General features: G+C 50.4%; 1 protein-coding gene and 1 long non-coding RNA gene across 2 annotated transcripts in view; both read left to right on the forward strand.

The window, feature by feature from the left end:
* Window positions 1-20,955, forward strand: part of LOC137846788 (uncharacterized) — a 483,557-nt gene that overhangs the window by 445,171 nt on the left and 17,431 nt on the right. The window lies entirely within an intron of this gene.
* Window positions 568-3,585, forward strand: LOC137847280 (adenosine 5'-monophosphoramidase HINT1-like). The gene is made up of 3 exons (XM_068665569.1): window positions 568-704; window positions 2,618-2,723; window positions 3,428-3,585. The coding sequence occupies exons 1-3, from the start codon at window positions 568-570 to the stop codon at window positions 3,545-3,547; spliced, it is 363 nt and encodes a 120-aa protein (XP_068521670.1). The 3' UTR covers window positions 3,548-3,585.

The following is a 20,955-nucleotide window of genomic DNA, read 5'->3' on the forward strand; positions in this document are numbered from 1 at the left end:
TTGTGAACCTGGATTACCCCCTCAGTGGGGAAACAGGGGAGGGTCCTGTCATCAAAAAGCGTATAAACTGTGTTTTGGAACTAGTAGGCGCGCTCTCCTGCTTGTGGGGCGCCCGCCATTGCAATCAATCGCGAGTAAATTACTACTTCGCTGAGATCCTCGCCTGAGCCTAAGCTATCGGCTACGGAGCGTTTCTCACCCTCCCTTCCAACCCAAGCCACGCTCTGATTCTATGAGCGGAGCGCCTGTTCTGTGGAGCTCGTTTCCCAGCCGTGCAGGGCCCAGATTCCCTCCGCGGAGCCGCCCAGCCCGTTTTCGGGCGCCCACTTCCTCCCTCCCGGTCGGCTCCCTCCGCGCCCCGAGGGCACGCGACCTCCCTGAGCGCCGATAAGCACCGGGTCGACGGGAGCGGAGCCGCCGAGAGGGCGGGGACAAGGGAAGAGGGCAGGCGAGGCAGCCAATCGAGGCGCGGGGGCGGTCGGCGGCGATCTGTCGGCCCAATGAGCGCCGCGGAGGGCCGGGCCGAGTGCGGGAAGTGAGGGGGCGTTGTACCGAGCGGGCGCCGTCATGGCCGACGGGATTGTTAGGGCGCAGGCCGCCTGGCCCGGTGGCGGCGCTGCCGCTGTTTTCGGAGAGGTCGCCTGCAAGGGCAAGGAGGTCCCCGCCAACGTTCTCCGTGAGGATGAGCGGTCGTGGACGAGGAGGTAGCCGCGGCGTTGTTGTGCGAGTCTTTCCTTCCTTTCCCTCGGCCGCTCGCAGGCCCTCTGAAACGAGGGCCCGTCGCGGGTCCCGGGAGTGCGGCAGGGCGGGTGGTGGCCTTGCTGCGGGAGGGAGGGAGGGAGGGAGGGACGGTCGGTCGGTCGGTCGGTCGGGGTCTCTCCGGCTCGTGGCGCTCTCTACTGCAGCGCCTCTAAAACGCCGCGCTTCTTCGGTGCCTGCCCCCGGGGTGCCACGGCGCGTACTGGGTCGCCGGCGCAGTCGGTCTCCTTGGGGGTTCGGACTGTATGCATATAGGCAGTGAGCATCGCAGTAGTGACCGTAATCAGTCGTTTCTGCGCTGCTGATAGCCTTGCAGAGACGGCTCGGCTGTGCTAGGCTTTGGTTATGGCACCAACCCCACCGCGCACACGAGCGCACGCTCTCTCCAAAGTGGCTTGTGAAAGGGAAGAATTGCAGCTTTTCCTAGCTTTCTTAAACGCCTAGAAACCAGTCAATCCCGCAGGCTGCGAGAGCTTCCCAGCTCTCATTTCCGTGCTGGAGGTGGGCCGTGATAAGAGCATGCTGGCAAGGTTCACTGATGCTGGTGCGCCGCAACGTGCTAGGAGCTAAGTGAGCAGCTGCGGAGAGTTATGAAAAAGTTGCAGATGTTATCTGCAAGGTGCTAACTTTAAGTTAGTGTCCAGCCTAACCGTTGTTGCTGTTCTTAAATTTGAAATGCTAAAGATAGGACAGCTAGGGATTTCCTCTGCTTCTGACGGCAGGGTTTATCTGCAGCGTGGAAAACAGGCCCTTAGTGAAAGGGGCTGCGTTGCCCGCTCTGCGTGCTGACTCGTAGAATGGTTAGGCTTGGAAGGCACCCTTAAAGATCATCTAGCCCAACCCGCCTGCCGCGGTCAGGGACGTGTTTCACTAGATCGGGTTGCTCAAAGCGTTGACGCGTTGCTTGGAACAGCGCTTTCTTAATAGGTCTCGGTAATGTTGCAGCTGCCGCCCGTTTGGAGTACTGGAAGCGTTCAACTGCTCTCTGGAAACTGTGCTTGCGGTAGCGCCCTGCCTTTACGAAAGGGCGCGTTTCCTGTCTCCTTCGTGTTGAAGGCTGCGCGAGGAGTCTGTGTGTGTGTGTGTGTGTGTGTGCGCGTGCGCGCATCTGTTTTGACTTGGCCGTACTGGCTGCAGCAACGTATGTAACCTGAACGCTGTGCTTGATTGGAGAACCAGGCCGTTAACTTGAGTCTGATGAGTGACTTGAGAGCAGACAACCTACTCTGACCGCTCTTAGTGCGACACGTTTCCTGGAGGCCGAATTAGTTGCAGTTTCTCGCTTGGTCTTAACTTGAGGCGGGGGGAGGGGGCGGGGGGCTTAGAACCACTTCTGGAGCGTAGTTGGCTAGCAGTTTCTGTCTGCTGGTGATTTGGGGAGTTCCCTCGCAATTAGTTGCGAGTTGATGGTTTCCTACAGGTCGGTGGTATTTGTGTTTCGAAGGTGATGCCTTGGCCTCGGTCTGGAGGTGTCTGACGTCGGGCCGGCCGTAACGGGCTAATTTGGAACGTTCCTTCCCCTGAGTAGGTGGCGTTCTCGAGGACGGAGAGTTAATACGGCCTCAGCCGGATTACTCCAGGTTCTTTGAAGATGCCTTCCTGCCTCTGGCCGAGGCAATATTTGGACGTAACCGAAGGACGGTTAGCCATTGTTTGCCGTTTGTGTGTCTTGTGCGTAGAAGGTAGAGAACTTTGCCTATTCAAAGCTCGCTTAAGAAGAATGGCTGTTTTGTCGTGCGCGTTTGGGGCGCCTGATAATCTGCTTTGGTAGGGCGAGTTCAGTGGGGCATAGTGATTTGCTGAAGCTGTTGCCTTTCTCTGAAGCCGACTACGTTTTAACTGTTTACTCTTCCTCCAGTGCCTTGCGTTCCGTGATAGTTCGCCTCAGGCTCCAGTGTTTTTTCCTAGTCCTTCCTGAGAAGGTAGTTGTCCGGTTATGTGAAGCAGAAGATTCTGGCGGACCCGTGAGTACTGTGGGAGCTTTCTGTTCGCTAGGCTGGCTGTACCTGTAACTGGTTTGTAACTTCCTAGACTCTTTCCTGTCCCCTCTTTTCCTCTGGATGTTGCAGAGGGGCGCACAGTAGGCTATTTGGGGTTGTCCGATGCTGTAGTCTTTCGCCTCTAGCTTGTAATGGAGCTGAGCTTTTTGACTGAGAGCAGTGATATAAAGCGATGCTCGTCTCCAGCTACGCGCTTGCAGTGCAAAAAGCAGCGTTGTTCCGACGTGCGGTCTGATGCCCGTTTTCACGGTTTCCGGACAGCGGGGGTGGTGCCTTGACTATGCAGAAGAGGGCTTGGGGTTTGGTCAGGTCAGAGGCGAGGAAAGGTAAAGCTGTTTGAGCGGCGCTTGGGTGTTTGTTTTGCTGTTAGCTATGCAAGTCAAGTTCCAAGGCTCTGTGAGCTCACGCAAGAGAAAAGGCACCGTGAAGCTTTTATTTTCCGCCAGAGCGGCTTACGTTGCCCGAAGCTATGACGGGGGCTTTAAGCCCCGAGACAAATTCAGCTTCTGTGACTGTTTTGTAGTCTGTTACTGTCTAGAGGGTAATTCAAAGAGCAGCGGTTGAATTGTGAAGGATTAGCTAACCGTGTTCTGTGGGTGGTTCTCTGCTCGCGTTCATTCTGTGCGTCGTGGCGCAGCACGTTAGGTGACGTTATTTCCTTTTTCCAGCTTCTTGGGCGTTTCGTGGTTGTTGGCAAGAAGTGTGCTGCTAACCTGGACCTGACCAATGGATTCCGGATGGCTGTGAATGCCCACCCTCGGGCCCTTCAGACTATCGCCGCCGAATAGGTTTCATATGTTGCCCATCAGTCTAGCCCCTGTTGATGTTTGATTTATTATTTTTTTTGGACGGCTGTCTATGGAGGGTAAGAAAGAGCTTTGAGCAGCGTTTGCACAATAAAGATGGAGCATGGGGATATCACCTCTGTCTTGCGTGTCTTACCGATGGAAATAGTTCCGCAAGTTAAAACGGCGTCTCCCTGGAGCGCACGTGTGTAGAATGTTTTGGTCCGTTGACAGTGTCGTGTAGGTGGTGGTTTGCCCATTCATTTGGAACGCGAAGCTAGAAGCGCTCGGCGGTCCTGTGGGTCTCCGTCTTCCTAAGACGATCTAGGATGTGCTGTGTGTTTGAGGCCTTGCTATCTTCCCCCTGCTCCCAAATAAAAGGGCACGCTTTTATTGCGAAATAGCCGTGTTGAGGACTGGCAGATGTAGAACCAGAGAAGAATAAGGTTGGAAGAAAGCTTCCAGGCGTTGTCTGTTGTCTGCCCCTGTCCCGAGGAGGAGGCAGAACAAGCTCTACCGGGTGTGATTTCTGACAGGTGCTTGTCAGCCTGTTCTTGACTACCCTAGGAGTTTTGCTACCGCTTTCTTTTCAGTCCTCCTCGTGGCTTTCGCAACTTTGAGAAGGAATTCCTCCCACAGGATGTAGAAGGCTCTGGGATTCTTGAGTCGGCTTCTGATAAGTTCGAGACTCGGCTGCCGTTCTCTTTATTTTTTTTTTGCATTTATTTTTAGTGTCTTTTTTTTTTCCCCTAAACGAAGTCCGTTGTTCAGTAACTAGAAGAAGGATTAGGTAAAGGCACCATAAGGCTTTTAAATGCGATCACCTCTCGTGCTTTGTTAGACCTCTGGCTTCGCTCTGCTCCTTGTTTAATCGCGATTACATTCAAGGCTTACTGGAGCGTGGGAACGTTAAAATGCTATTAAATACTCTTAGTGTTTGAAACTTGCTAAATGAGATGATTTTTGTGACTCCGTTCCTCATAAAGAAACTTGATTCGTTAGCAGGAGAAATGATCTTTGTTACTGGATCTGTTTGCGGGGTTAACGATTGCAGCTGTGAATGACTAAAGTCTTTTGAGGAAGCTGAATGATAAAAACCAAACCAAGAAACAGCCCTTGGTCTACTCGAAATAATATAGGATTTGCCGTTTGTGGGGTCACGTGAAAATAGTCGTGCAAGTCAACTAGTTTGGGGGGGAGGGGTGGGTGAAGGTGGAGATGCTGTTGCCCTTTCAGAGAAAGCTTCTTAAGTTGGCACTTGACCAACTGTTCTATTTCCGTATTTTCCCTTGGTCTCTTTCATTGATCTGTTTTGTTGACCTAGAAGAGCCGATGGAACTGCTCAAAGAAACGTGCTCAAGTGGACCTTGAGTAAGTATTTACATGTTCAACTGTTCCCCGGTCGGTCTAGCTAATGCTATCAGCGCTTGTATTCTTTTACAAAAGATGTTTAATTCCCGAGACAGTAGAGGAGGAAGACCACTGGTAATCTCTCTGCTTAAGAGGCACTGTTAGGCAACCGCAGAAGGCGAAGAAACTTGCCCCCGAGGCACCAATCTGACCCTTCTTTTAGCCTGTATGCTTTCAAAGAGCGTATCATAGAAGCATAGATTGGGCAGGGTTGCCAACCACTAGAACAGGCTGCCCAGAGCTGCATCCAGCCTGGCCTTGAACGCCTCCAGGGATGGGGCATCCACGACCTCCCTGGGCAACCCGTTCCGGTGCCTCACCACCCTCTGAGTGAAAAACTTTCTCCTAATATCTAACCTAAATCTCCCCTGTCTTAGTTTAAAACCACTCCCCCTTGTCCTATCGCTATCAACGCGTGTATTTTTACTCCTGTTTATACAGAATCACAGAATCGTAGGGGTTGGAAGGGACCTCAAGAGATCATCGGGTCCAACCCCCCTGCCAAAGCAGGTTCCCTAGAGCAGGCTGCCCAGGTAGGCGTCCAGACGGGCCTTGAACATCTCCAGAGAAGGAGACTCCACAACCTCCCTGGGCAGCCTGTTCCAGTGCTCCGTCACCCGCACCGTGAAGCTGTTCTTTTGCACGTTGGTGCGGAACTTCCTGTGGTGGCTTTACCGTGCTAGGCAGCTAAACACCACAGCCGCTCTCTCGCTCCCCCTCCTTAGATGAGGAGGGGAAGAAGTAAAGGAAAGAACATCTCACGGGTTGAGATGAGGATAATTGAATTAAAGGGAAAAAATAATAATCTTTCCTTGATAATAATAACGATTATTATTATTAACTAAACAATTTAACTAAAGGGGAAAAAAAGGGAAAGGGAAAAAAGGAAAAAACCAAAACAAATAAAGGCTACGTGGAAGTGCAGAGGAAAGAAATTACTCTCTACTTCCCACAAATGAGCGATGCTTGACCACGTCCTTGAAGCAGGGCCTCAACGCGCGTAGCCGGTGTTCGGGAGGAAGACCGACGTTTTCACAAGGAGAGCCCAGCCTTCCCCTCTTCTTCCTGTTTCCACCTTTTATTGCTGAGTGTGACATCGTACGGTATGGAATATCCCTTTGGTTGGTTGAAGTCAGCTGCCCTGGTGATGTTTGTCTTCTCGCTTTTTTGCCCACCCCCTAGGAGGGTTAGAGAGAGTCCTGATGCTGTGCCAGCGCTGCTCGGCAGTAGACGCAACACTGGTGTGATACCACTGCTGTTCTAGCTACAAGTGCAGAGCACAGCACTGTATGGGCTGCTGCAGGGAAAGTTAACATCCCAGCCAGACCCAGTACAGGCCGTTGCCCCTTGTCCTATCCCCACTAACCACTGCAAAGAGGGTGGCGAAATCCCACTGTCTCCCACGCTGAAGGTATTTGTAAACATTGATAAGATCCCCTCTCAGTCTTCTCTTCTCCAGGCTGAACAGACCCAGGTCTCTCAGTCTTTGCTCATAGGGAAGATGCTCCAGGCCCCGTATCATCTTTGTTGCCCTCCGCTGGACTCTTTCCAGGAGATCCTTGTCTTTTTTTGTACCGGGGAGCCCAGAACTGGACACAGTACTCCAGGTGAGGCCTGCCCAGGGCAGAGTAGAGGGGGAGGATCACCTCCCTTGACCTGCTGGCCACGCTCCTTTTAATGCACGCCAGGATCCCATTGGCCTTCTTGGCCACCAGGGCGCACTGCTGGCTCGTGGTCAACCTGTCGTCCACCAGGACCCGCAGGTCCTTCTCCGCAGAGCTCCTCTCCAGCAGGTCATCCCCCAGCCTGTACTGATACATGCGGTTGTTCCTTCCCAGGTGCAGGACTCTACACTTGCTCTTGTTAAACTTCATTTGGTTTCTTCCCACCCAGGTCTCGCTGAATGGCAGCACAGCCTTCTGGCGTGTCGGCCACTCCTCCCAGCTTTGTATCATGGGCGTACTTGCGGAGGGTGGACACTGTTCGCTCATCAAGGTCGTCGATGAAGATGTTGAACAAGACCGGACCCAGCACCGACCCCTGGGGAACACCGCTAGTCACAGATCTCCAGCCGGACTCTGCGCCGCTGATCGCCACCCTCTGAGCTCGGCCAGTCAGCCAGTTCTCAACCCACCTTACCGTCCACTTGTCTATCCCACGCCTTCTCAGCTTTGCTAGCAGGGTGTCGTGGGAGACAGTGTCAAAAGCCTTGCTAAAGTCAAGGTAGATGACGTCCGCTGCTCTCCGTCCATCAACCCAGCTGGTGATGCCATCATAGAAGGCTACGAGGTTGGTCGAGCACGATTTCCCCTTGGTGAATCCATGCTGACTACTCCTCATAACTTTCTTCTCTTCCAGTGGCTTGGAGATGGCATCCGGAACAAGCTGTTCCAACAGCTTTCCAGGGACAGAGGTGAGACTGACCTTTCCAAGAGCTCCACATCCTTCTTGTGCTGGGGGCCCCAGGCCTGCACGCAGTATTCCGGGTGGGGTCTCCCAAGAGCAGGGTAGAGGGGGAGAATCACCTCCCTCTCCCTGCTGGCCACCCCTTTTTTAATGCAGCCCAGGACTTAGTTGGCCTTCCGGGCTGCAAGCGTGCGCTGCTGGCTCACGTCCAGCTTCTTGTCCGTCAGGACCCCCAAGCCCTTCTCCGCGGGGCTGCTCTGAAGTTCTTCTTCTCCCAGCCTATAGAGATACCTAGGATTGCCCCAGCCCAAGGTCAACGCCTTGCACTTATGGCATCCCTTCCCTCTATTGTATCGACTGCACCGCTCAGCTTGGTGTCATCCGCAAACTTGCGCGATTCCGTCGTCTGTGCCATTGCTAAGGATGTTGAAGAGCACCGGTCCCGAGCCCGACCCCTGAGGGACGCCACTTGTGACCGGCCTCCGCCCAGACATAGAGCCGTTGGCCACAACCCTTTGGCCGCGACCAGCCAACCAATTCTTTATCCACCCAACAGTCCATCCTTCAAATCCCTACCTCTGCAATTTAGAGAGAAGAATGTGGTGAGGGACCATATCAAAGGCTTTGCTCGGTCCAGGTAGCATATCCTATCCCAGGACTGGTTTCAGCCGTAAACAACAAACAGTTATGAAGAGAGATGTAGCTTTGTAAATGTTTTTGTTGCCTTGGGTGAATTGGTGTCTGGTCACGTTGATTGGCCCACGTGGTAGCTGGGAGATGGCCGACGGGGAGGACTGAGATGTTAAAGCTGCCTGTGGTTGCCTGCCCCCAGCCCCGTCCCCGTGGGCCATCCCGATGGCAGTAGCGCCCGCCTGGAAGCTCAAACTAAAGCGAGCGTATTCTGATGTCGTTACCCTCCAAGCCTGTCAGAGAGGCAGAAGCGCTGTGGCCTCCTCAGGCAGGAACTGCACGTGTGGGGACGGCCGCGTCCCTGCCGCCGTGTCGGGCCAGTTTGAGCTCCGCTCTCCGTGCGGCTGCAGGGCACCGCGGACCACGCTTGGGCAGCCTCGGGGGGCGCTGCCTAGTTTTCCAGAAGCTTCCTCCCCAGCTGAGCAGAAACCCAGTTGTGATGCGTCAGGGCTGAGCACAGGCTTTGTATTCCTTCCCGCCACCCCCTGCACGGGAGGTGCAGCTTTCCCCCTTGGAAACGCCAGCGGTTGAAGTGGGGCTCTCAGGGAAGGTTGTGGAGCAAGTTCTGAAAAGGTAAGGCCTGCCCTGGCAAAAGCGGGGATTTGCTTGCAGGGAGCAGCGCCCAAAAGCCACCAGCGCGTTTGGGGTGGAGCTGATAGGGTCGTAAATAATGCTTGGGGCTACGAGCGTGAGGTCCCACATCTGTTCCGGGGCAATCCTAAGCACGAATCCAGGCTGGGCGGAGAATGGATTGAGAGCAGCTCTGAGGAGAAGGGCCTGGGGGCGTTGGTTGATGAGAAGCTCGTCAACTGGAGCCGGCAATGCAACGTGCGCTTGCAGCCCGGAAAGCCAACCGTATCCTGGGCCGCATCAAAAGGAGGGTGGCCGGCAGGTGGAGGGAGGTGACTCTCCCTCTCTGCTGCTGTGCTCTTGTGAGGCCCCACCTAGAGTAAGTGCTGTGTTCAGCTCTGGGGTCCCCAGCACAAGAAGGACGTGGACGTACTAGAACGTGTCCAGAGGAGGGCCACGAAGATGACCGGGAGCTGGGGCACCTCTCCTAGGAAGGCAGGCTGAGGGAGTTGGGGTGGTTCGGCCTGGAGAAGAGAAGGCGCCGGGGAGACCTTGGAGGGGCCTTCCAGTACCTAAAGGGGGGGGCCCTACAGGAAAGCTGGGGAGGGACTCTTGGCCCTATCGCTCCTCTCCCTGGCAAAGAGTAATGGTTTTGAAGTCAGAGAGGGTAGACTTAGGTTAGATAGTTGGAAGCGATTCTCTCCTGAGAGTGGGGTGAGGCACTGGAACGGGTTGCCCAGAGAAGTGGTGGATGCCCCGTCCCTGGACGTGTTTAAGGCCAGGTTGGATGGGGCTTTGAGCAACCTGGTCTAGTGGAAGGTGTCCCTGCCCGGGGTGGGGGGTGGGGTTGGAATTAGGTGACCTTTAAGTAAGGTCCCTGGATTACCCCCTCAGTGGGGAAACAGGGGAGGGTCCTGCCATCAAAAAGCATATAAACTGTGTTTTGGAACTAGTAGGCACACTCTCCTGCTTGTGGGGTACCTGCCATTGCAATCAATCGCGAGGAAATTACTACTTCACTGAGATCCTCGCCTGAGCCTAAGTTATTGGCTACGGAGTGTTTCTCGCAATTTGGGGGCTCGTTCAGGATCCAGTCACCTACCGGGGAGCCCCACCGCCGCAGCAGGAGGAAAGCATGCCCCGCTGATTTCAACGGTCCTGTGCATCGATGGTGGCAGTACTGCGGAGAGCTGACAGAGGGCCCGAGACTGATTAAAGAGGCGGGATCCGTGAAGTACTTGGAAAGAGAAGAAGGTAGGCACTCCGGGTTTTAAGAATTGATCCGGTAACTCTGTGCACAGACCAAGGTAAGAAATGTTAAGTATTGCCTTGGGGGTCAGGTGAGACTCTGCGTGATGTGTGATTGAGACGTACTTTTGTACGAAGCGAGTGTGGAGTCCTGATCCGCGGTTCCGTGGCTCCGCGAGGGGCGCGGCCGGAGATGGACGAAGCGTGAGATAAGGGAGAGAAAGGAAGAGTCTCGGGAAATTTGGTGTACGGTAATCCTTGCACAGGGAAGTGCTTGGAAGTACACCAGGGAATCTGGTAAATTCATAGGTGTGTGGTAGCCCTTGCAGGGGGAAGTGCTTGGCAGTACACCCCCGTTTTCCAGAATCGGAACGTTAGTGTGAGGTACCCTGCAGGAGGGAAATTTCTGTAGCAGCACACTGACAAGGGCTAGGAAAAATGAGAAATATGAGTTCCAGGGGACAGGGAGATATCGCTGGGGGAGTGCCTACCAACAGTTCTTCCTGAAGAATGATAAGAAATTGGAAACATAATCCCAAAATTAGAGGAGATTGTAAAAGAAAAAAAAATAAAATTAAATATTGTGTATCAGTCTGGACAAAAGAACCAATTAAGGAAACAGCAGTGTTTTGGCCAAAATAGGGGTCTGATGAAAATTCAGGCTTTACATTTATGTGTAAACAATAAGCTTCCTTTTTCGGAGAAGGAGCCAAGTTATGCTCCCTATAATCCTAATACTGTACCCGTGGCAGCAGCAGTCACTCCAGGAAGGGAGACAGGGACTGTAGTTAACACTGTCCCTAAAGAAGGATCGTGCTCTAGGCTCTGTCAAGAATTAGAACAAGGTAGAAGATATGTTGAGAATTTTGCCTTCCCTGGTACTAACAGTACTAACACTAACCGTGTATCCTCTTAGGTGAACTACCCCCCGTCCTTAGCAGCAGAGAGGTTAGGACTTTTAAGAAGGAGAGGAAGTGTTTATTCGAGGACCCCAAGAGCCTAGCTGAACAATTAGACCAGTTCCTACGACCTGACTTATACTCTTGGGGAAGGGAATTATGCCTGTAAGTATGTTGTTTACAGGGAAAGAAATGGGAATGATCAGGAGGAGAGCTGCTATACAAGAATGGGAAAGAGCTCATCCTCCAGGACCAGGGGTAATACCGGCAGAGCAGAAATACCCACTTGCCAGTCCTGGCTGGAGTAACAATAGTGTGCAACACAGAAATCATATGAGAGGCTTGGGGTCAGAATGAGAAAGTACTCGGGGATGAGTCCCGAGGACCCGGTATCCCAAGGGCTCTTGAAAGTTCATTGTGTGATTAAAGCCTGGCGAGATACGCAGAAAATGCTCCAGAAGGTGGGGGGCTGTAGTGAACAGTCACTGGGGGACCCTCCTGCGGGAGGCCCTGGAGGTGTGTGTCCGGAGGGGAGATGAGAAGGAAAAGCAGAGAGCGAAACTAATGGTATTGACAGTGCAGCGGGTAGTGAGGCAGAGGGTTGGAGAAAGAGGAAGAAAATCTTCAGGGGGAGTCAGGGCCAGGATGGAAAGGAGAGGAAGAGAGATGAAGGAATGGCAGGCAAAGAAGGCTGCCTGTGTTGTGGCCTGAATCCTAGCAGGGACAGGCTTTGATAAGATGTTTTAAGTGTGACCAAGGATTCCCAGGGGATGCGATGTATGATTACATTGTACCAAGAAAAGACTGCCTGGGGAAATGAGGCCTGTAAGTCTCTCTTTGCTGTTCCTTGCGTGATAGCAACATCGCGGTTCCCCCTGCATTCTCTACAGCTATAGGTAACCATACAGCTTGCCTCTCACGGCAGGGTGTGAGTGCTGCCCAGCATCTGGGAGAATTTGCCTTGTGCTACCAAGGACTTGATGGGAAACTGCTCAAGACTTGAGATCCCCACCCAGGGCAGATCTCTGGTGGTACGGTGGAGGGAAGATCTTACGGTCCACCCTACCATATAACTGGGGAGGCACTTGTGCGCTTGTTCGATTAGCTATACCCTTCACCCTGGCATTTGAAAGAGAAACATCACAAATATCCAGAAGAAGTTAAAGAGGCTTAGGAGTATCATTCGATGACAGAGTATACATAGATTCTTTTGGGGTGCCTAGAGGAGTTTCCGATGAACAGAAAGCCAGGAATCAAATTGCTGCAGGGTTTGAGTCACTGTTCTGGTGGGTAACGATCAATAAGAATGTGGATTGGATTAATTATATTTATTCTAATCAGCAGAGAGTCATAAATTATACAAGGGATGCGATGAGAGGAATCGCTGAACAACTAGATGCCACCAGCAAAATGGCTTGGGAAAACAGAACATCGTTAGATATGATGCTCGCGGAGGAAGGAGGTGGGGTGTGTGTGTGAGATACTGAGCAACCATGGTTGCACTCTTATACCCAGCAATACTGCCCCAGATGGCTCAGTAACTAGAGCATTGCAAGGGCTTACCACCCTTGCCAGTGAATTGGCAGAAAAAGTAGGCATATTTACATCCTTGATCGTAGTTGTAGGAGTTTTGACAGCCATTGGTTGCTGCATTATCCCCCGTGTAAGAGGACTAGTACGGTGGTTAACTGAAACCGCACTATTGAAACGAATGACCATGGAGCCACCACCTTACTCAGATAAGGTGATAATGAGGAGATGGAAAGCGAAGGAGAAGAAGAAATCTACCAAATTACACCTTAGAGAAAGGTTTTTCAAAAATCAACGGTTTATAAAGAAGAAAAGGGGGGAATTGTCATTTATAACGGTTGGGGGCTCGTCCGGGATGGCTTTGGTTCCTGAATTCTGATTTGATCTAGGAGAGGCGCCCCACCATTTGGTGGCTCCTGTTCGAGTCAGGTCGGGACTAATGCCATCTTGAACCTGAATAAAGGTAAGCAAAGAACTTGATTTTGTTATGAGCTCCCTTGCCGGCTGCAGCACTGTATTTTGCCCGTAATTCTGCGCGCGAAGATCCGAACGAAGACGACGGAGTCGTAAGCATTTAAGGCGTGTACCGTTCAGTTGGGTGGGATTCGGTTGCCTGTGTGTGTGAGAGTGTGACTGAGACGGAACTTAGTTCCGAAGCGAGTGTGGAGGTCTTCTAACCGCGGCTCCAGTCTCCCGCGAGGGACTTGGCCGGTGAAGGACCGAAGCGATTCCTATAGGATTCGTGGGTGGGTGATAGGTCCTAAACCCCCTGCAAGACACTCTTACTAAGGTAACCAAGGGCTGTGGGAATTGCCATAGTGAAATTCCTAGATGGTTCAGACAGAATTGAAGACCAAGGACCAGAAGAAAGGGAGCAAATTACCAGACATACCACCAGAAAGTCCATTAAGGAATAATGATTAGCGGACGCCCCTAGGTGCACCCTGAGTGTTTTGCTCGGAGGGGACTCCACTCTCGGCCGCTCACCGCAGGAGCAGACCAAGGCCTCCTGAAGCTGCGGACAAGCGGTATGTTTTCAGCTGCTGGAGGGATACTAACTGGAGTGTTAATAATTGTATGTCTTATTCTTAAACGTCCAGGTATTTTGTGTTGAAAGCATTTGTGTAAGTGTAAGGGTTTGAAACCAAGTGGAATGAGTCACTCCACGAAGAACACGGTCAGAGACAATACTCGTTTGGTTGGTTATCATTCTAAATTATATTCTTGTGGTATAAATGAGATGTGCTAGAGGCCTCTCTGTGTGATTGCATGATTGTGCTGTGGGAGTGAGACGCAGCGTCGCTGCGAAGCGAGTGCGGAGTTCCGATCCGCGGTTCCGTGTTCTCCGTGAGGGGAGGGGCCGGAGACGAGCGAAGTGCGTGACAGGCCGAAAAGAAGTGCTGTTTTATCCAAGTGTTGATTGGTGGTGCCCAATATATGGGCCTGGCAGTGTATCTTGTGATCCTATTTTTGCTCTTAAATGCTTTGAGTGTGACAAGAAAAAAGGCGGGAGCATTATCTAAGTAACTAACAGTTTAGAAGCCCTGGCGGATTTGCTGTGGTGTTTGGTCAGTTTCCCAAGTACTGGAGAGGGGGAGGGGGCTGACTGATTATCGAAGCGGTAGAACGGAGAGAGTCATTTCTTTGGTGGTTCGGGTTTGAGCCCTGGGAATTCGGTAAGAAGGGGGAGAGCGAATTTATTTAGGCCTCAATACCTTTTTAAACCCCCCATATTGACGGATACACAGGAGTGATTCCTTGTTTTGTATGGGCTCACTAAGAAAGCGCATGAGAAAAATCGGCATTCGGCTTGAAATTCGGTCCTGTTGAAATGTCAATTTTGTGGAAACGGTGGTCATGTTCGTCTAGAAGACGGAAGGCTGAGTGCTTCAGCTGTTTTCCTGAAGTTCCGTGGCTTTATGATTGGAACGGGGCTCATTAATAATCTGAAATAGTAAAGTTTGTACGTGGGAAGAAGCGTTCAATCCCAGAGAATTGGGGCATTAGGGAAGAAGATTAGGAAAAGATGGTAAAAAACCCGCAGTAAAAAGGTTTGCGTGGAAATTGAAGCAAAGGATGGTAACTAGTAAGGAATAGTAATAAACAAATAAATAAAAGGGAATGGGAAATCAAGGAAACGGGTAACATCCAAAACAAAGACGTTTTAAAGAAAGCCTCCTTGGGTGCATATTGGCACATTCGAAGGATATTGTTAGAACTGGGGGCAGGGAAAGGAAGAGGACTTTCACTAAGTATTGCAATCAATGGTGGCCACTACATAAGCTAAATGGCCACTTTATGGATCAATCGACTATAAGGCTATCTTGCAACTAATGTTTTTGAGGAGAGAAGGAAAATAGGATGAAATGTAGTATACTGATAGGTTGTTTCAGCATCTTAGAGAGAAAAGGAGTGGAATTAATTGGCCCTTGACTGAGCCTTTGGTGTTGGCATGAGAAAAGTACAGGCTGGAGAAAGATAAAAGGAAGTGTTAAAAGAGTTGTCGACGGTGTTAAAGGTGTGGCATGTAGTATTTAACAGAGCTGTTTGAAGTTGAATGAGCAGGGAAAGAGGATGTAGGAATGTTAATAGTTCTGCCTCAACAGGAGGCTGTGATCTCAAAATCACCGGTGTGAGCCCTTTGGGGCAGAGGGACCATGATGGGTCCGAGAGAGTTGTCATGGAAACAGAAGAGCAGCTAACTCTTAAAACAACCTGAGTTTATGAGTGAGCTCAGATTGCCGATGGGACCGCTCAGGGAACTGCTGACAATTGCATTCCCCTGACCGACCCCCCACTGAGACTATAGTCACCCCGGAAATAATGAACGGTAAATACCAAAATCTGGTTAAATTGGGAATGGAGAATCAGTTCCAACAAGGTCCAAAAGAAACCCCTATGGAATTTTTGGACCAACTTTGAAATGCAATGGAAAACAAAACAAACAAACGAAACAGGAGAAAATGGGGGCTAAGTTAGAACAAGGAAAATGGACGCTGCCAGACAGGCGAGAGATACGGCCAAAAGCTTATGCGAAGCAAATACTGGGACATTTGCATGCACAAACACATTGGGGTACAAAGGTGTTAAGTGATCATTTACTAAAACAATTTGGTTGCATTGTTTGTTTTTGAAATAGCAAAGCAAATTACACCACGTTGCTTAACTTGTCAGAAGATAAATAAGAAAGTGTTTTGACAAGCAGCCGCGGGAGGGAGAAAAACAGCTTATAGGCCTTTCGAGAGGGTACAAGTTGGTTTCACTGAATTGCCCCAGGTAGGGAGGATAAGATATCTATTGGTAATAGTAGATCACTTAACGCAATGGGTAGAAGCTTATCCCGTAGCACGAGCTACGGCACAAATGGTGGCAAAAATTCTATTAGAACACCTGATACCTAAATACGGGATAATCCAGTACATTGATTCTGATCAGGGCACACACTTTACTTCTAAAACAATAAAAGTATTCTGTCAATCATTGGGTATTCAGTGGGAATACCATACTCTGTGGCACCCACAAAGCTCAGGGAAAGTAGGAAGATTGAATCAAACAATAAAACAACAATTGGCTAAATCAATGATCGAGACACAAATGCCCTGGATGAAATGCTTACCATTGGCACTTCTAAACATAAGAACTAAACCACACAGTGAGACTGGATTATCGCCATATGAAATGTTATATGGTAACCCTTATTCTCAAGGGATGCCTCTAGGGTACAATGTAGTGAGGGTCGTAGCATGCAGAAATATATAATTACTATTGGAAGGAGATTGCAAGAGCTAAGAGAAATTGGAGTGATGGCTCAGACGCCACCTTTAGGATTTGCTATTCATAAGATACAACCAGGGGACAAGGTCTTAATAAAAACCTGGAGGGAAGAATCATTGAACCCCCGGTGGGAGGGACCGTACCTTGTTTTACCTGCACATCCAGAACAAAAGGACCAGTAAGTACCGAAACTTGGAGGGTTGAGTCCGCTCCTGGGGAACTGAAACTAAAGCTAGAGAAGAACTAATGTTCTGGCAGTGACGCTCTGCATGAATTAAGGACGCCAGATAAAGGGGACAAGCCTAAAGGGAGGAAAGGGAGAAGGCAAGACCGGGGCAGGACTCTCCACTGCGGTGTGTATGGTCTACCGAGGGAGGCAACCCCTATGGGTATTGACTGCCGAGTGAGAGGGCCTCGACCCGACTTCTCCCACGCTAAGGTCAGGTTGTCCCGAGAAAATAACATAAGAACCTTTTTTATAAACCCATATAAAATTGTGATTCGTTTTCCAGGAGCTGGATCACCCCGACAGGCTGAACTGAATGGTAACACAAGCCCCAATCGACCCTGAAAGCGGGCCCAACCCCTTGATTGAAGGCGTCTTGCCTATTATGATCTGTGAGGAATGTTTTAACAATTCGTGTCAATGGAGAGCTTGAAGGAAAATGTATTTGTATGTTCTTTCCTTGAAGTCTCTGATACCTGGGGGTTTCAGAACAACTGCTAACTGTTATGACTTCTGAATGGGACACTATGCAAGCCCCTGATATCTGGCCAGGAGATTAAGGAGAAGGGAAAAGCTGAAGGACGGCTAAAAGACAAAGCTTGCAGGGAACGCTGTGCAAGCTTTTGACATACAGCCAAGGAGTACAACGAAGAAGGACAAGAAAAAAAAGCCTGAGAGGAAGACTATGAGCCTTCATCATGAAAGACCCCCAGAGGGAGCACCAGAGACGGATACGCATGCTCCAGTAGGAGGGTTCAGATTCCGGATCTAATTATAATAACTCCGTTGTTTCTTTTAGAAACAGTAATGAATATGTATTAGTCTAGGAGCAGAAAAAAATCACCTGATACCTAGATATGGGATAATACAGTACATTGATTCTGCTCAGGGCACACACTTTGCTTCTAAAATAATAAGATTATTATGTCAATCATTAGGTATTCAGTGGGAATATTCTAAGTGGTATTGGAATATTCTAAGTGGTATTCTTTATCTGCTAGATTATTTCCTTCGGTGTGGTAATCTAATTAGGTATTCAGTGGGAAAATTCTAAGGAGCATCTCCATCCTTTACTGGATGTGGGGGGGAAACCTTGTTACAAAAGATGAGGAAAAGGCGGAGGTGCTTATGCCTTCTTTGCCTGTCTTTAGCGGCAATACCGGTTGTTCTCTGGATACCCGGTACCCTGAGCTGGCAGAAGGGGATGGGGAGCTGAATGTGGCCCTCACTATCCACGAAGAAATGGTTGGTGACCTGGTACGGCACTTGGATGTGCGCAAGTCGATGGGGCCGGATGGGATCCACCCGAGGGTACTGAGAGAACTGGCAGAGGAGCTGGCCAAGCCGCTTACCATCATTTATCAACAGTCCTGGGTATTGGGGGAGGTCCCAGTTGACTGGCGGCTAGCAAATGTGACGCCCATCTACAAGAAGGGCCGTAGGGCAGACCCGGGGAACTATAGGCCTGTCAGTTTGACCTCAGTGCCAGGGAAGCTCATGGAGCAGATTATCTTGAGAGTCATCACGCGGCACTTGCAGGGCAAGCAGGCGATCAGGCCCAGTCAGCATGGGTTTATGAAAGGCAGGTCCTGCTTGACGAGCCTGATCTCCTTCTATGACAAAGTGACGCGCTTGGTGGATGAGGGAAAGGCTGTGGATGTGGTCTACCTTGACTTCAGCAAGGCTTTTGACACCGTTTCCCACAGCATTCTCCTCAGGAAACTGGCTGCTCTTGGCTTGGACTGGCGCGCGCTTCGTTGGGTTAGAAACTGGCTGGATAGCCGGGCCCAAAGAGTCGTGGTAACTGGAGTCAAATCCAGTTGGAGGCCGGTTACTAGTGGCGTCCCCCAGGGCTCGGTGCTGGGGCCGGTCCTCTTTAACATCTTCATCAATGATCTGGATGAGGGCATTGAGTGTACCCTCAGTAAGTTTGCAGATGACACCAAGCTAGGTGCGTGTGTCGATCTGCTCGAGGGAAGGAAGGCTCTGCAGGAGGATCTGGATAGGCTGGACCGATGGGCTGAGGTCAACTGCATGAAGTTCAACAAGGCCAAGTGCCGGGTCCTGCACCTGGGGCGCAATAACCCCAAGCAGAGCTACAGGCTGGGAGAGGAATGGTTGGAAAGCTGCCAGGCGGAGAAGGACCTGGGAGTATTGGTTGATAGTCGGCTGAATATGAGCCAGCAGTGTGCTCAGGTGGCCAAGAAGGCCAACGGCATCCTGGCTTGTATAAGAAGCAGTGTGGCCAGCAGGGCTAGGGAAGTGATCGTCCCCCTGTACTCGGCTCTGGTGAGGCCGCACCTCGAGTACTGTGTTCGGTTTTGGGTCCCTCGCTCCAAGAAGGACATGGAGGTGCTTGAGCGAGTCCACAGAAGGGCGACGAAGCTGGTGAGGGGTCTGGAGAACAAGTCCTACGAGGAGCGGCTGAGGGAGCTGGGCTTGTTCAGCCTGGAGAAGAGGAGGCTCAGAGGCGACCTTATCGCTCTCTACAGGTACCTTAAAGGAGGCTGTAGCGAGGTGGGGGTTGGTCTGTTCTCCCACATGCCTGGTGACAGGACGAGGGGGAATGGGCTACAGTTGCGCCAGGGGAGTTTTAGGTTGGATGTTAGGAAGAACTTCTTTACCGAAAGGGTTGTTAGACATTGGAACAGGCTGCCCAGGGAAGTGGTGGAGTCACCATCCCTGGAAGTCTTTAAAAGATGTTTAGATGTAGAGCTTAGGGATATGGTTTAGAGGGGACTGTTAGCGTTAGGTCAGAGGTTGGACTCGATGATCTTGAGGTCTCTTCCAACCTAGAAATTCTGTGATTCTGTGAATATCATACTCCATGGCACCCACAAAGCTCAGGGAAAGTAGAAAGATTGAATCAAACAACAAAAAAAAAACACAACAATTGGCTAAATCAATGATCGAGACACAAATGCCCTGGATGAAATGCTTACCATTGGCACTTCGAAACATAAGAACTAAACCACACAGTGAGACTGGATTATCGCCATATGAAATGTTATATGGTAACCCTTATTCATAGGGAATGCCTCTGGGAAACAATGTAGTTGAGGATCGTAGTATCCAGAAATACATAATTACTGTTGGGAAAAGATTGCAAGAGCGAAGAGAAATGGGAGTGATGGCTCAGACACCACCTTTAGGATTTGCTATTCATAAGATACAACCAGGGGACAAGGTCTTAATAAAAACCTGGAGAGAAGAATCATTACACCCCCGGTGGGAGGGACCGTACCTTGTTTCACTTACCACTGAAACAGCTGTGAGAACAGCAGAAAGGGGTTGGACCCATGCATCCAGAGTAAAAGGACCAATAAATACCAAAACTTGGAGGGTTGAGTCCGCTCCTGGGGAACTGAAATTAAAGCTAAAAAAGAACTAATGTTCTGGCAATAAGGCTCTGCATAAATTAAGGATGCCAGAAGAAGGGGACAAGCCTGAAGGGAAGAAAGGGAGAAGGCAAGACCGGGGCAGGACTCTCCACTGCGGTGTGTATGGTCTACCGAGGGAGGCAACCCCTATGGGTATTGACCGCCGAGTGAGAGGGCCTCGACCGGACTTCTCCCGCACTAAAGCCAGGTTGTCCCAGGAAAAAGAAACAAACAAGCAAGCAAAGATATATGTATATAATAAATAAGATTTTTTTTAACCTATTGTAATTAGTTTTCCAGGAGCTGGATCACCCTCAAAGGCTGAACAGTAACCCAAGCTCAAATAGATCCTGGAAGTGGGCCCAACCCCTTGATTGAAGGCATTTCTCACACCCCCACGATACCCCCTGGACGACGCAGAAGGATGTTATACTTCCTGGTACTATTTTTACAAGGGCAATTAAGCCATGGGAATAACTTTTTCATTCTGGGGGAGGAAGTGGCCAAGGCTTTTAACCTTAGCAATTGCTGGGTTTGTGGGGGACCAGGGGGAGCTGAAAGTTGGCCCTGGGTAGCTGGCCCGGTTGAACCTAAGGGGTGGGTTAGTAATTTGAGTGAAGTTCATAATGGTACACAATTCTGGAAAGGGGAAGAAGGCCCGTGGCAGTTGCACTCGTCAGAGAAAGGTATATACTGTTTAAACAGAACAGGAACAGTAAAGGTGGGAAAAAGCATTTGTAAATGGGCTCTGTCTCCTGGATATGAATGTACTGATCCTGAATGTGGACCTAGAAACTGTACAGCAAGTAAAGGGAAATGGAATGCTACGCATGTCCAGCTGAAAAACGGGACTTGGCTGAAATGCTCATATGAGACGTTTTTTGGACCTGGATGTGAAGCCATGGCAAGAGCACAATCAAAGGGACAATTTGACGTTCAAATCCTGAGTTGTCAGCGTGATAACACCACTAGGGAGCAGCATGTGGTAAAGAGTCTACCGCTGGAGGTGGCAAAATGAGAATGGGACACAAGTGTTCTTTAAATGTTTCTGGTCAGCTCGTAATATGACAAGTCGTGAAGGAGAACTTAGTCGTAATTGTGAGTGGGAATCTAGTGCGGGAGCTTGGAGGTGTATATACATGAGTACTAATGGGGCAAACATTGTAACAGGACCACTTGGTAATGAAAACACTTTGTATTTTCACGCCCCAAGGAATAAAAGAGAACGGGACGGTCCTTTTCCAAATGGGACGTGGGCTCATTATTGGGTGTGTGGCA

Source organism: Anas acuta, chromosome W (genome assembly GCF_963932015.1).
Source record: "Anas acuta chromosome W, bAnaAcu1.1, whole genome shotgun sequence".
In the NCBI taxonomy this organism is placed as follows: Eukaryota; Metazoa; Chordata; class Aves; order Anseriformes; family Anatidae; genus Anas; species Anas acuta.